Source organism: Camarhynchus parvulus, chromosome 3, assembly GCF_901933205.1.
Source record: "Camarhynchus parvulus chromosome 3, STF_HiC, whole genome shotgun sequence".
NCBI lineage: Eukaryota > Metazoa > Chordata > Aves > Passeriformes > Thraupidae > Camarhynchus > Camarhynchus parvulus.
The window spans coordinates 83,751,638-83,766,733 of NC_044573.1; the positions used below are offsets into that span (position 1 = coordinate 83,751,638).

At 36.5% G+C, this 15,096-nt stretch overlaps 1 protein-coding gene across 3 annotated transcripts in view; it reads left to right on the plus strand.

Annotated features, from left to right (window-relative positions):
- ARHGEF10 (Rho guanine nucleotide exchange factor 10) overlaps nt 1-14,833 on the plus strand; it is a 111,206-nt gene extending 96,373 nt beyond the window's left edge. For 2 of the 3 annotated variants that reach the window (XM_030946625.1, XM_030946626.1), the window contains 3 exons: nt 2,323-2,497; nt 8,872-8,994; nt 10,923-11,437. In XM_030946625.1, the coding sequence (XP_030802485.1) occupies nt 2,323-2,497; nt 8,872-8,994; nt 10,923-11,437 (813 nt within the window). Of the gene's footprint in view, nt 1-2,322; nt 2,498-8,871; nt 8,995-10,922 lie in introns of all 3 variants that reach the window. The other variant, XM_030946624.1, reaches the window with a different exon arrangement.
- Nucleotides 14,834-15,096: the final 263 nt, after the last annotated feature.

The following is a 15,096-nucleotide window of genomic DNA, read 5'->3' on the forward strand; positions in this document are numbered from 1 at the left end:
CAATTCTTTTGATAACAAAAGGAATGAGACATCTTTTTTTCCTTTGTGTCTGTATTTCTTGTTATAAAAAGAAAAGAAAATTAGAAATAAAAGACCAGCTCACAGGTTTTCAGATAGATGTGTAATTGAAACAGATGTCAAAGCTATCTTTTATGCAAAAATTTATGCATAAGAAGGTGTAGTTTTGGGGTATGTTCTTGCTCCATGTTAGAGGACCCTTTCAATGAGAAGAATAGTTCTTTCCACAGGTCTTGTCATGTTTGCAGTATACAGTTTTGCTTCAAGTGGGTCTGTGTGTTCCAGCAGCCAGCTGTACAAATGGCAGGACAGACTTGGTGGGAGTATAATGAGTTGGCTGGTAAAAATGGAAAGTGAGAAAAATGCATGTGCAAGTTGTTTTCAATGGCACCAAATAGTTGTCAGCTGTGGTTGGATTACTCCAGAGAAAATTCTTTTTTACAATCTTCTTCATTTTTCTTCTAATTTCAGAGAGTGCAAGTTGCTGGTCAGGTTTGCTTCAGCAGCTGTGGGTCTATCCCCTAGAAGTTCTCAAAAGCCAATTAGTCACCAGTGCAGGGATGTATGAGTCTATAAACAAAGTAAATAGTTTAGAATCTTTTTTTCAATAGAACATGCATGATGAGAATGTCAGCAAATCTAGTCATAAGGGCTGTTTCTGACTTTGAAAGATGTTTTTTATGGATAAATTCTTCTGTTGAATAAATCTTATGATTTTCAAATTGTGTATATAATTTGGTAATGAATGTATACTGGTTACTTGAGAAAAACAGTGAATATAAATGTGTCTGCCAGAGTTGCTTACCTTACATTCTGCAGTGTTATTATTCAAAGAATCAAAAGGTAATACAGTAACACTCAAAAACTGAACTATTGCCTGACAGTTGGAGAGAAAATTCTGTTCATTTACTAAAACTGAACATTTGGAGAATAATGTTAGCAAATGAAAAACACAAAAGATAACTCTCATCCTTTTTAAACAGCAAATTTCTCAGTGAAAATAATAATTTATGCAGTAACAAAGTATTTTAAAAAGTGCTTAGTAAACATTATTCCAAAAGTTTTTCTTTATGGAAATCCTAAATTTTTATTCTTTGTCTCTGATCTTAGCCTGTTAGCTGAATTTTGATGGAAAATTTGGACAATATATCTATAACCTTATTATATTTAGATTTTAATGAAAAAAAAGCCAAAATGTAACTTAATTGTAACACCTGGAAACTTAAGTATATTTTACAAGGAAGGAGGATGTACTTCTGCATTTTATCTGCAAATGTAATAAAGAATATATAATAGGTTAAGTGAATATTAGAGTACTTATTACTTCCATACCCCTCAGTGAGAGATTTTTATCCAAGGAACAGTTTGTCATTTATTTAGCTAAGTTTGTATTTATCAGACTGGCTCTCTGATAATAGCTGGCAGAACAATAAAAGGCTGTGTTCAGCTTCAGAGACAGTCTTCTTACAAGACCAAACTGGGGGGAAAACAATCCCTTCTTGTTAATGATTAAGAAACTTTACTACAGCTTTATCTCACATGTTAATAGACACATACAGAGAGAGAGATTTCTGCCTTCCTGGAGCCAGGTTGTAACTGGCTCTAGATCAAGGAAAAAGGTCTATCTTCAAAGTGTTATGTTACTTACATTTAGAAATAGGATTTTGGCTTTTATAATGAGAAGCATCAATTCTTTGAAGGACAGGAAAAGAATATAGCTAATACTTGTGAAATTCAGAAGCATCAAAAACCCAACTGCAATATTAAGGCTGACATTGTTATGTGTGTAATTGAGCAAATTATGTGTTTACATTCTTAAACACTCTACTTTCTAAATATGACTTTTTATTACATTCTGTTATTCTTGCTATGAAAAGACCCCCAGCAGAACAAAAGAAAAGTATTTTTTTATTGTTGAAATAGAAGTTCTGCTGTAGATAAAAGTGCAGCTGAGGTAGTTTTCCCAAAGGAGTATAAATAAAGAAATATGAAATCCTTTTAAGTCTAATCTGTTTTGGGCTTGCCAGCCCCTATCATGCAATATTTTTAAAAAACAGAAAATCTGAGTTAATCTGTTGTTGGGTGGAACCCTGGCTCAAGAGCTGAGAATCCTTCTATACTAATGATGATATATTTCCAAAACACATCACACACGGCTATCAGAACATATCCTGAGCAAGGCAGAGGAAGCTTTGTCCTTGTCAAAGAGCATGAAGATACAGTGTTTACACTGAAAAGCTGGTAAGAAAGCTGAGTGATATCCTTGACTTGCATCTCCCCACAGAGCCCTTGTTTTTCTTGCAGAACCACTTTGAAGCCCATCAAGAGGAAGGGATGGTAATCTCTCACATGGCTGTGGCTGGAGTGGGAGTCTGGATTGCCTTCACATCTGGATCTACCCTTCGACTGTTCCACACGGAGACACTGAAACACCTCCAGGACGTTAACATTGCCACACCTGTTCACAATATGTTGCCAGGTAGCTGAATTGCATCATATGGTAACATTTTTGTTTTATCACTGTTGTTCTTCAGTGCTCTAGATTAGGATAGAATCAGAAGGTTCATCTCAGACTTTGCGTCTGGTAAGTGCGTCCTGACTATTTATTTACTTCAGTAAGTCGTAGTCCATCTGCTGCCCTGGTGAACAATGTGTGTGCAGTGAGCTGGTTGAGTAACAGCAGGTTGAGATAAGCAGGTAGATTCTTCTGTTTGGTCGTATTTTTTGTGTGACTGTGAAACAGTTGGACAATGTAATCTGTCATGAAATTGTGTTTTACTTTGCAGAGATTAGCATTTGCTTTTGGAACCTTAGAATCTAGTACATGGTGGAATCATTTTGCCTAGGATCTGGACCAAAAAACCACTTGCTTAATTTTAGTTATATCAGTAGATCCAGGGAACTCAGCTGAACCACTCACATGCTGCCATTTCACAGTGTGTTCAGTGTTTTGCTGACCCGAGCTCTAACTTGGTGCATTAAATGATTAGTTTTAAATCTAACCTCTGGTTGTTAGGATAAAATTTTAAAAATTAAAACTCTTTACGTGTTTTAAGACAGATAATAAGCAGATAATAATTTTAATAAGCAGTTGAAATGGCTTGTGTCAGTTTAGCAAGTGAATGACAAGGGCCTCAGCATCAGCAAGCGTATCAGGTGGGAGCTGGGGCTGTGCTGGAAGGAGAGAGACAGAAAAGTGGTACTGGCATGGCTGAGCATGAGGTATCCATGGGTGGACAACCATTCTTTCTGTCTCTCCTTGTTGGTAGACTGGAATAGACCAAACTTCTGCAGTTTTTATGGGCAATGTGTGTGCCAGCTTTATTGCTTAGTTTTACTAGCTGAAGCCAGTTCTTCCCACACAGAGATTATATTTATATTCTCACAGGAGTTAGGCATAAATCTTACATCAAAAATGCTTCACTTTTTCAGTGTCTTCTTCTTACCACGTTTTCTTTCAGATGACATTAGCTTTGCAATAAAACTTCATTATAAATTTTATCTGTTTGCCAGGTTCTAGACAGGGTGCTTTTTACATGAGGTGTTTGACCATAGCTCCAGCACTGAACAGCAGCAAATCATCTGCCTTTAAATAGATAATTTGATTGAATTAATCAGAATTGTGCAAAGAAATCAAGATCAGTTATAAAAAGATTAACTTTTAGTATGTTCTGCTGTACATAGCAAGGGGAAAAAGGGAAGCAAGACCCCCTTTATACATATTTTCTGCATATAAATATATTCAAAAATTTAGCTTTGTGTTCATTGCCATGGCAATAAAACTGCTGATATAACATACCATTTTTTTTGTCAAGAGTTTTAGCTAATTATAGCTCCTTGGTGTCATTCCTACCCATTTTAGTTCCTTTTTTTTTTCTCAGTGTCTTCACAGAAAGCACACCAGTGAATGGAAATGGAAGGCTATTTTGGGAGTAGGACATTATTATAGCAAATGTTCAAAGGGAGACTCCTTTCTAAAAATGAACTGAATTTCAATTATTTAGCAGCAGCTCTCAGGCCTGTTTATATGATCTCAAAAATGCTGCAACAACAAAGCCTAAAGACAGAGTTTTTGGAGGTCTACATAATAAAGCAGCAATTTCAGAATTAAAAGGAGCTAAAGAATCAAGTTCTGTACAGTATATATTAAGATAAAAAAGGATAAAAAAACCAACAAAGTGAAACTGAATTACAACATGATGAAATAGCTGTATATTTACAATATATGTATTTGCCTTCATGAGAGATTTTTATGACATTTAGTTTTAAAGTAAACAGCTCTGTTAGCTTTCTGAAATTCAACAGAAGTTCCTTAATATGCAGAAATAACAGATAAGTAAAAATTTAAGTGGTCTTGAAATGAGAGAAGAAACTTGTGTAAAAATATTGCTAAGAGTCTTAAGGAGAGAGATATAAAAGGCAAGATCTCTGTATAACTTTGAAGCAGCTGGGCTTCTTTTCTCTGGATTTTAGAAGTAACAAGATGTATTACTGGCCCAATAGGCTACCTAGAGATGTCTTCACTTAAAAGTAATGTAAATAAGAGGAACGTTGCTTCATTAAGTTAATGACATTTTTTTGTTGTTATGCTGTACAAGTAAAAGAAAAAATTACTGTCACTGTTAGGAATGATTACTGTGAGTTACAGTACTGAAAAGTACAGTAACTAAGCAGAGTAGGAGGGTCTCATAACCTTAAAAATGAGTTCTCATAGCAGTAAATTTCCCCAATTTGTTTCTTAGGAGAAGACAGTTTTAGATATCACAGCTCTCTGTCTTGTAAAGGACAGAATCACCGGGGAGTGAAATGGCACAGAAGGCAATTGTCCTTATGATTTGGTGAAGTTTAGTAATGCAAAAAAAGAGACTGTGTCTGGCAGATTCTTTTACCTGCTGGAGGTAATTTTAAATGTGTGGCAGTCCATTTCTGAGTTTTGGAGATCAGAGGGCTACTCACTTTCTGAAGCAGTGGAAAGTTTGTGTGTAGGAATGCAGGACTGGAAATGAAACCAGGATCACAGAGGTGACTGTGGAATAGACATTTGGTCTAGACTAGTCTGCACTACCTTTACTTCATATATCATAAAAAATATTTCTTAATAATGTATAACAAGATTGTGTTCTGTAACAATAGATCAAATACCATGTGAGAAAGGAAGAGAATGGTTGAGAGGAAGAGCATAGTCATTGTTACAGATCCAGCTAGCTGTTTATTTCACTATCTAGTTCACTGTGGATTGACAGTACAGCTGGATTGCTTTTAAGGAGCCCAAGCACAGCTCTGTTATCTTAACAGAGGGCATGCTGAGCAGCAGAGAAATCTATTAACATTTGAAGACAAATACTCACACTTCACTAGTGCAAGAGATGTCATTTGTAGAGCAAGTTTATGCTTAAATTTTGTGATCTGTAGCTGAAGGATCAACAAAGTCAGTTTTTCACCAGCCTTTGCAGAGCTCACATCAAAAAAATCATACTGTACATGAACAGATCACTTGTTTCTTCATAGTCACAGTCAGTATTTTATCAAAGAATATCCTTAAACAAGTTTTTGCCCTCAACTCTACAAGAATTTGCCTTTTTAAAGAGACTACTGTAATTACTGTGACCTTGATACTTCATTGCTCGTATGGATGATCACAGGTTACCTGTTTAACAAAGAGATGATTTCTGCTTAACTTGCCATATTCTGTTTATATCCATATATCCTCTAACGGCATGAGTGTTTCCTGGGAACAGATGGCAAAAGCAAAGGAAAAAATCATTTCCTCTCTACAAAAAAACAACTATAATATGAGGCTTTACAGCTTGCTTTTTTCCCACCCTGCCAGGCGCCAGAGCATGAAATGCAGTTGCTTTATGATTACGGTTGGAAAATGATAAAAAGATGAGAAAACTTCAGGTCAGCCCAGCAGATCTGTACAGTGGGCTGGTTTTTTACATTGTAGGAGCAGCATGGCCATGTAAGAGGATATGGAGTAATGTCCTCGCACCTAATTGGAGTTGAATTCAGATCTGTGAGGATTTATCCAGCTCTGGTGGTTGTTGTAATGGAGACCTGAGAAGGGTGAACACAGAGCAGACCATACACTTAATTATTGGCTTCAGTTCTTGCAAAGTCAAGATTTTGGTCAGATTATTTTACAGGTTTTAACAGTTTTTTCCTCATTGGGACAGTGTGATCTAAAGTTGCTATTTAAAGATGAGTATTTTATTGGTTTTGGAATATGTTTATCAGTTTCCCTTCTTAACTTGTTAATTTGTCTGCTTATTGCATAATATATTCTGGGGAATTGGATTGACTGTTTCCCTCTGAATTTGAAATATATCAAAACAAAAAGTCAGAAAATAACAAAGATAAATACGATTTCAAACCTTGGCTAGCAGATAAATTAATATTTTAAGTTAGCATTTTTTTAAACTTTTTTAGTGTTTTTATGTTATTTAAAGTATCTTCCCAGATGCAGATCTTTCCTTTTCACAGCAAGCAATTTTTGTTTTGACCTCACTGTAGCTGTTTCATGCTTTAGATTGTGATCAGTGTTTAAGATTCTAAGTTGCTGGCTGATAATTTGCTGGTTTTACCTATGGAAACAGTAACACATATCTGCCAGGTAAAAATTACTGTCTAACAGTTGCTTCAGGTTTGGAGTATGAAATCATGAATATAATGTTATCTTTTAAATGCTAAAAAGCATTAAAGTTCTAAAAGTAGGAGCATCTTGCTTCTGCAGGCGATTGAGAGGCAACAGTGCACTTGGAGCTTTTGATAATATAAAAGTTAAAGAATTGTACTCAAGTATTTGTGTAGTTTGTAGAAGAAACTCTAGGTTAAGCTAAGCTTGTACCTTACCTTGCACTTGCTGTGGTACAGGTGGTAGGAAAGGACTCACATGTCATAAATAAATTGAGCAAGCCTGAGCACTAAATCACAGAATTTAAATACTGATTTTGAAAACTCCAGAACACAGAGGTGTTTGGGCATTATTTTGGAACTTCTTTTGTGCTGAAGGAGTGCCTTATTGTGATTTGTTTTGGAAACTAAATGAATCCCATTAATATCTCAAAAAAGCCAAAACAAAAAAAAGCCCTAACAACAAACCCAACTAAACAACAAACCCATTGAAAAGGCAAAAACAATTCAAAAGATTTGTAATTTGTGTACAACATAGACTATCCTTGCTTATTTAGCTGAGGAGAGATGATGCATCCTACCAACATAAACACGTATAGTTCATGGCACTCAATGTAGTCTGCAGAAGTAGGTGGAGCCTTTTAGACTTGTCCTTGTTACACCTGACTGGGATGACCTAATCATTGTGCCTTTAGGGTGGTCTAGGATGTGCTTTTAGGTAGACAGACCTTGCATTCTAGATCTGACCCTATGTGAGTTTCTTAAAACACACATTGCTGAGTTAATACCTGGTTTTGTAAAGTTCTGTGAGGAAAGACTTGGACTGTGGTCTGCCTCCTGTTTTCCAGTCAAGTGCTTTGGGTGACTGTCAAGCTGCTTCTTCCCTGCTGTCCCAGTGAGTCTGTAATTCATGTATTCCTGGCTGTAAATTAGCTCAGCTCCAAGGGACAAGACAGAAAATGCATTCATTTGTGAAACACCATAATTAACATCCTTCTCCAAAGTGTTGAACGTGAGGGTTCACTCAAGTTAAATGAAACATGGAATTCAAACTCTAGACCTACTGATGAAGTGATTCACAGTTTGAGAGGTATGATGAAGATGGAATGACTGCTCTCTTACATGTAGAGTTAATAATAAATCCAGGAATGTGTGTGTTTTGGACCTGAAATTCCTTGAGCTTTGAGCAGAGTTTAAATGCTCCGTCCCATGAACTTGGGCAAAAGTTTGGGCAGATCATAGTTTCCGTTTCTGAACCTTGTCATGGGCATTTTGAAAATCCACTTAAATGGAATCAAACATATTTTTAGTCAGCATTGCAAGCAAAAATTACTTCGTTTTCACTAGAAAAATAGCAATCCTCTAAATAGTGTTGTAGAAAACCATAGAATCATGGAGTAATTTTGATTGGAATTTATTCTGGAGGCATTCTTGTTCATCCTTCATGAAGAAGGCCTGATTAGACCTGGTTGTTCAAGGTCTTGTCCTGCCAAATTTTTAATACTTCTGAATAGGATGGAGATCCCCCCTCCTCTCTGACCAACTCGTTGCAGTTTTTCACCACCTTTATGGTGATGCAGCTTTTCCCTGTGCAGAATAAAATTTTCCCATGCTCTAAATTTGAGCATGTTGTGTCTTATCATACCACTGTGCACATGTGGACAGAGTCTGCCTGTCTTCTGTGCATCCTTCCATCAGGTAGGTGCAGACAGCACTTCCTTTAATATCTCCAGTCCCCTGTTCCTCTTGGTTGGACTTCTTCCAATATGCCAATGCCATGTGGGGACCCAAACTTAGACAGGTGGATGCAGTACTTCTGATAGAGTTTCACAGATTAAAAACTAGGAGAAAAAAATAATCATAAGCAGTCTTGAGTCTTGTGTATAGAGTGTTACTGAGTATTGTGAAGTTAAATGCTTTTCTGTTTTATTATTGGGAATATACAAACAGCCTGTTCATAAAAGCATGTTTGTAGACACAGTCTGTGTCTACCTCTGGATGCTGTGGTTCAGAGATTTAGGGCAGAATGTTTCAGATGTTCAATAATATTTAAACTGTCATGTATGTAAAGTGTAATTCCATAATCCAACAAAATACTTGCCTTGCAATGAGCGCTTTGCTGAATTGAGATGGTTCAGCTGATTGTGTTTGCCTGAAGTTGCTTTGATCTAGGCAAAGGTCGCCACTGTTCAGTAACAGAGCACTTGCTAAACCCCCCAGGGCAGCAGCGTGTCTCTGTGACCAGCCTCCTGGTGTGCCATGGGTTACTGCTGGTTGGAACAAACCTGGGGATTATAGTAGCCTTACCAGTGCCACGCCTGCAGGGGATTCCCAAAGTAACTGGTGAGTGAAATTGCTCAAACAGATCGAGTACTGAAGATGTCACTTTCTCTTCTGCTAGTATCCTAAGTGAACCTGCCAAATTATATGTATTGTTTAAATAAAAGTTAGAGCTGTGTGATGAAATTATATTTGTTTTTCTTTCTGATCTTTACAGTATTATCCAGATACTTGTCTAGTTTTGTCTGTTGTTTGAGAGGGGACAACTGTTTTTCTTTAAGAGATAGGCATGAATACTGTCTGAGTACAGCCAGATACATGGGGATGAAAAGAGAATGCAGACAGTCTTATTTCCAGATTTAGGGAAAATAGATGCATTAGGTTTAGAGACATAGATACTTTAAAATGAGCATGTTGTCTAACTGTTTTTTGAATAGATTGGTTGTGTTCCCTTTTCCCCCAAACTGGAAACTTGGAATATATGAGAGTATATATTTAATATTTTTTAACAGTGGTCAAGGTTTTTGCATTCTGGAGAGATGTGTTTATGAGTTATTTTCATATTACCCCATTTGAAATACAAACACACAAATGCTGCTATATCACTGTACAAATGTTTAGGCTACTATTAGAAGCAAGATTTTAACTATGTGTTTAACAGGGGCTTTTCCCCCATGTTTTGGATTCAGAATTCTGTTCAAGCTTCTGTGCTGCAGAGGGAAGCTGGCAGATTTTATGGAGCAAGCTGTTTGCAGCTTCCTCCAGGGGGAAAAAAAAGCTTATGTAACTTCACAAAATGAAAATTAAATCCTCTGTGTTCAGCAAAATACGCAGCAACAATCTGGTGTGACACAGGATAAATGCTTTGTAAAAATCTGGAACCTGTCTTAGGTGAAAATAAATACAATTACAAGAATATGCATAGTTGCAGAATCAAAAAATCATTCTTCCATTTTCTGTTTTTATTATTTTGGTTTATGTCATATATTCTTGCATTTATCTGGGATCAAGATTTGTCAGATTTCACAGACCTAGAAACATTATATTTAGAGATCTGGTTTTATAGTCTTTGATAACTGTGTTTTGAATTTTAAAACTGTGGCTTTTTCCCATTATGTTTCCAATAGCGATAATTCATATGAATGTACTTCCTGTGAAAGCAGAATCTGTTTCCTTTAAAATGTGAAATGCTTTTGGGAGTCAGGGATGGATGTAGTGATTTATAAGATTTGTGGGCTTTTCCCCTTGCTAGCCTAGCTCTTTTTAATATTGTAGCTTACTTGATAGAATTCAATTTTTTCTCCCTTTTTTTTTTTGCTTTAAAAGGCACATCTATTAATGCTGTTACAGCTTCTCAATTTGGCTATGTGCAATTTTTTTCATACATTCTAAATATTTGCACTGTGTAAATCTTCCTTGTACCACCAATATCCCACTGATTAAATACTTAAAAAAAAAAAAAAAAAAAAAGAATAGTTCAGTCAGTTCCTTATGATTCTATAATGGTAACTAGACAGCCATAAGGATGAGTTTTAGTTCCTGTTCTACAGTGTGGATGGGTCTGTTGCAGTGAAACAGATGTTCTTATACTGTTCTGGAGAGGTGCAGAGGTAGAACAGGATTGATTTGGGGTATGCAAAATATGTGGGGATTACTGGAGAAAACACAGTGTTACATTTGTGTTCATTCCAGCTAAAACGTCAGCAGTATTTCTGTGCTCATGCCGTAGTGAGAACAGAGCACAAAAGTACATAATCTAAAGTTCATATTCCATATTTCAGCTGATTTATTAGTCCTAAGACACTTGTGGTAGAACATTATTTTTGTACTTTTTTTCTGTAAATAGTGTCCACACAAGGCAAAAGACTGGATGCATATAATAGGGCTTTAAGAGTTACGCTATTCTGAGCAAATTTCATGAACTAATTATGGTAGAACACTGTGGTCTGAGAAATAATGTTCTTTAATTGTGTCTTTTCTTTTGGCTCCAGGAAGAGGAATGGTGTCATACCATGCACACAATAGCCCAGTCAAGTTTCTTGTAACAGCTACATCTATAAACAAAAAGAACAGAAACAAACTGAGAAACAGCCTCCCTCCTGGCTCAGAACCTAAGGACGATGACCAAAAGAACATTCTGCACAGTGAACGGCCGGGCTCTTCCCTCAGTAACACCCAGGACACTGCAGTTTGGCTGGGGGATTCAGCAGGGTCCATTGCGCAAAGAAGTGACTTGTCATCATCCTCTGGGTCCCTTACTTTGTCTCATGGATCAAGTTCCCTAGAACACAGACCAGAGGACAGTAACATTTATGAGCTTCTGAAAGATCAAAATATCTCATTTAAAAGTAAAAGACAGAAATCTAAGAAAATGAAAGCAAGTTCTGTTTTAGTAATTTCTGGTGGCCAAGGACACAGAAGAGTGAACAAGAAGACCAAGCAGCAGCGACAAGATGAACTAGTGTCTTCAGTGATGGTCTGGCAAATCCCACTATTAAATATCTAACTGAACTAAATCCAAGATTGTTTTTGCTATTAAAAGAAATGTGATATCCTTTTGTGGCTAATGCCAGCTTAGGACCCAAGCAGATAGGCTTTATATATCTGGGAGCAATTTCACTAGGCTTGGATCACAGGATTAAGGGTGCAAGACAGTCTTCACATATTTAGAACATTCTGCAGTGTTAGAGTATTGGAAAATATTTAGCTATTGGTGCTGTCTTTGATACTCAGAAAAAAAAGGAATGTTAGGGACTTTAAAATGGTTTTAGAATCTCTTACCTAATTTATACTCACATTTATAAATATCTTAATTATGTTCTATAGCACTTAGGGAAGGCAAGGAAGACATGCCATGTCTCATGCTGGTTTCTGCTTGCATAAATCAGTTATTCCTACTTTTTCCAAAGTGACATATTTCATGGAAGAGTAGATTTTAATAAATTAACAAATATTTTTAAGTAATAAGTAGTCTAATGTGAGCTAGTACTAATTTGGCAAGAATTATAATAGTCTAAAACTTCATTCCACATACCAGAGTTTGGTTGGAACAAAACTGGCTAAATTAATTAATCAGTATTTGTTTATTTCAACACAGAATATAGATTTTTTAAAAATACTAATTTCTAATGCTCAGTTATTAGAAATCTTTCAATACAAAAAGCACATTAATTTTCTTGGTAGGTGTGATGTGTATGCAACTTGGTTTTGTTATACAGAAAGTTGCAAGGATGCAATGGCTTTGGGCAAATAGAAAATACAGATACAGGACAGCTGTGCATTATAGTGCTGCTAACATCCTCCCTCTGCAACTCAATATCAAAGCTAAACATGGATTGTAACATTTTTAAGGAGGCATGCACATCCAGTAAATTAATATTGAAGTTATTAATTAAGTCATTAATTGGGAAGATACATATACTAATATAGGAATATCTATAGGAAGTACTATCTGTAGGTAATCACTATAAGTCCTAAATTAACTGAGTTGTGCTGTGTCCCCAAGCAAGCATTTATCACATACTGTCACAGTGCAACAGCGACAGCAGAGGTATGGTCATACCTGAGTGGTGAGCCCTTCTTTTCTCCCAGTTTCAGCAAAGCACGGCCCTGTAAATGGAATTGGGAAAGTGGGGTGCACAGCTTCATTCCCTCAGATGGGCAAGTTGTCACTTTGGTACTGTTAAAAGGATGAATTCTAAGTAGGGACCTGATCAACATTTTATTCATGAATTGATGTATTTCCAAAGGAAACTTTGAATTTGGGATTCGTACTGAAATTGCCTGTTGCCCTAATCTCTGCACATGTGAAATACAAGACAAAGGCTTCAGCTCATAAAGACATTGCCAGAAATGGTGACAAGACACATCCTTCAGTCAAAATCTGCTTAATGCAGGTACCTTGGTGAATAGAGTTGCTGGGAACATTCTTTTCCCTAATCAGTAGACTGAAATACAGAGAAATGAGAATGATTAAGTTTCAGTTTTGTGAAGAACTCTAATGCTGCCCATCGATTCAGTAAAATGCCATCTGAAGTAGAACATTTGTCAGATGTATGCATTGACTAGAATCGAATAAAACTTCTGGCTGCTTTGGTACCATTATTATCCCAGTAAAAAAGTGATTTACCCTGAAATTGTTTTTGCTACTTCTAATTCAAAGCCTTTATTCCACTATGTTCTGTTTCAATCTGCCTGTTTCAAATCACTCTCTACCATAAGGGCAGTGTTTCCCAGCATGTGCCATTTCAAGACAAACAGTACTAGAGACTGAGGTATTTTTGTTGGATATAGTAGTAGGGTTGGGGTTTTTAAAATAATGCTGAAATTTATTTTCTTAATTTTGCAACAGATCTGTGTACGTGTAAAATTTTCAGTCTTTTCTGCTTTATAAAGCAAACCTCTATCAAGGTGACCCCAAAATCGGTGTGTAGGCTGGCTGAGCCTACACACTGATTTTGACAGAGCACTGACTAACATCAGGTCTTCCCTGATGCCTGACACCAGTGAGGGGGACAGAGGGAATGCTGTTGAAGGCAGTCTTTGTCTGCACAGTGGCACCAAAATAGGCATTTCACAATCAGGTGTGCATCCTGATTTCAGAGGCTTTTCCCATATCCTCCATTGAGCCATAATAGCATGGGTTTCAATGAGTCACAAAGGACACTTGTTATAGATGGGATTGTAGGCTTAGGATCTTCATTACTGTTTTGTGCTTTTCTTCCATGTCTTTTGCTATGTGTCTTGCAACTTCAGTTGGGTATTGTCAGTGTTGGCATAGGCTTAGTGTTGGCTTGAGTCCTGGTAGGGGAAAAAAAAAAGGGAAAAAAGCAGAGTGCCTCTAAGCCAGGCATCTGGCAACATTTTCCCAAACTTTTCTTCTTCTCCTCTCTGACCTACTGCTTAGGCTCCCCTGGCTTGAGAGATCAAGGCCAGTTTAATTTTCTATATTCTTCCGTAGCTATGGCCCTGGGAGCTGCTCTTTGCCCACTGTGTGGAAGTACTACATTGTACAGTTTAATGTATGTATGCTGAAAAGCAAGTGAAGAGATTCTTCTGTGTATAAAGCATAAATAATCTAGTATCCCTTGGCTACACTGCAGCAAAAGGACCACAGGTTTTATTTTGCATGCTCCTTGGGCATGGTATTCCATGTCCCTGCCTTCAGGACTGGAGAATCACATCTACTCCCTGATGGATCTTGATCACCAGGAGCAGTAAGTAGAGTCCACCACACACTCAACTGGAAATCCATGCATTACAGGATCCTCTAGCAGTATCTGGAGAGTTGTAAAGAAACTTTTAACCTGTCAGTTGAAATGTAATTTTCTTTGGTTCTATCAATAGAACAAATCAATAGAACAAAGTACAAATCTGCTCTTCTGAAAGTATGTTGAAGTTTTGCCAGTGACTTCTGTAAGAAAAGAATGGGTCCCTCATTCAATTCCCCTATTTTGAAAATAGCTATCTATTTATCTTTCTAAGCTGTAAAGCAAGAGAGAAAGTGTATGTCTGCCTATAAAAATACATCTTGTCATAAACTAGATTTTGTCAGTAACTAACTGAGTACAAGGGGCAATGTTCCTTTTTGACATGCAACTTTCTGGTATTACCTTACTATAAAAACAGGCAGGAACCAAAGTTTCTCTTACAGCTGACAAATAGTCCTTATAGCTGTTGTAGACTGTGCTAATCAGAGGTTGGATTTTGCTTTCTGGTACTGCTTTTCTAGATTAACAGAAGTTATAAAAATAATAGGAAAAAGGGAAGCAAATGTAACCACTACAATATATCCTATATATGTTTTTAACACATAGTAGTGTCTTTTGTAACATGAGCCATAAAACTTGTGTATTTATGTTCAAAGTATAAATTGAGAAAAATGTTGAATAAAAAATATGATAAAAATTAACTTCAGAAGAACATCTTGGGTTGTCATTTTAACTAGAAGGTTAGAATTTGGGTTATGTGTTAATGAATAATATATATATATATTAATGGACTCATGCAAGAGAAAATAGGATATGTGGTTAGGATGACAAAGATGACTTTTTTTTTATAATATTTCTACAATTTAAACGCCAGCAAATGCAGTTTCTGAAAATTATGCAGTCATTTATTATTAGGTTTGATTACTGTATCAATGGACCCAAATAGTGTCTAAGC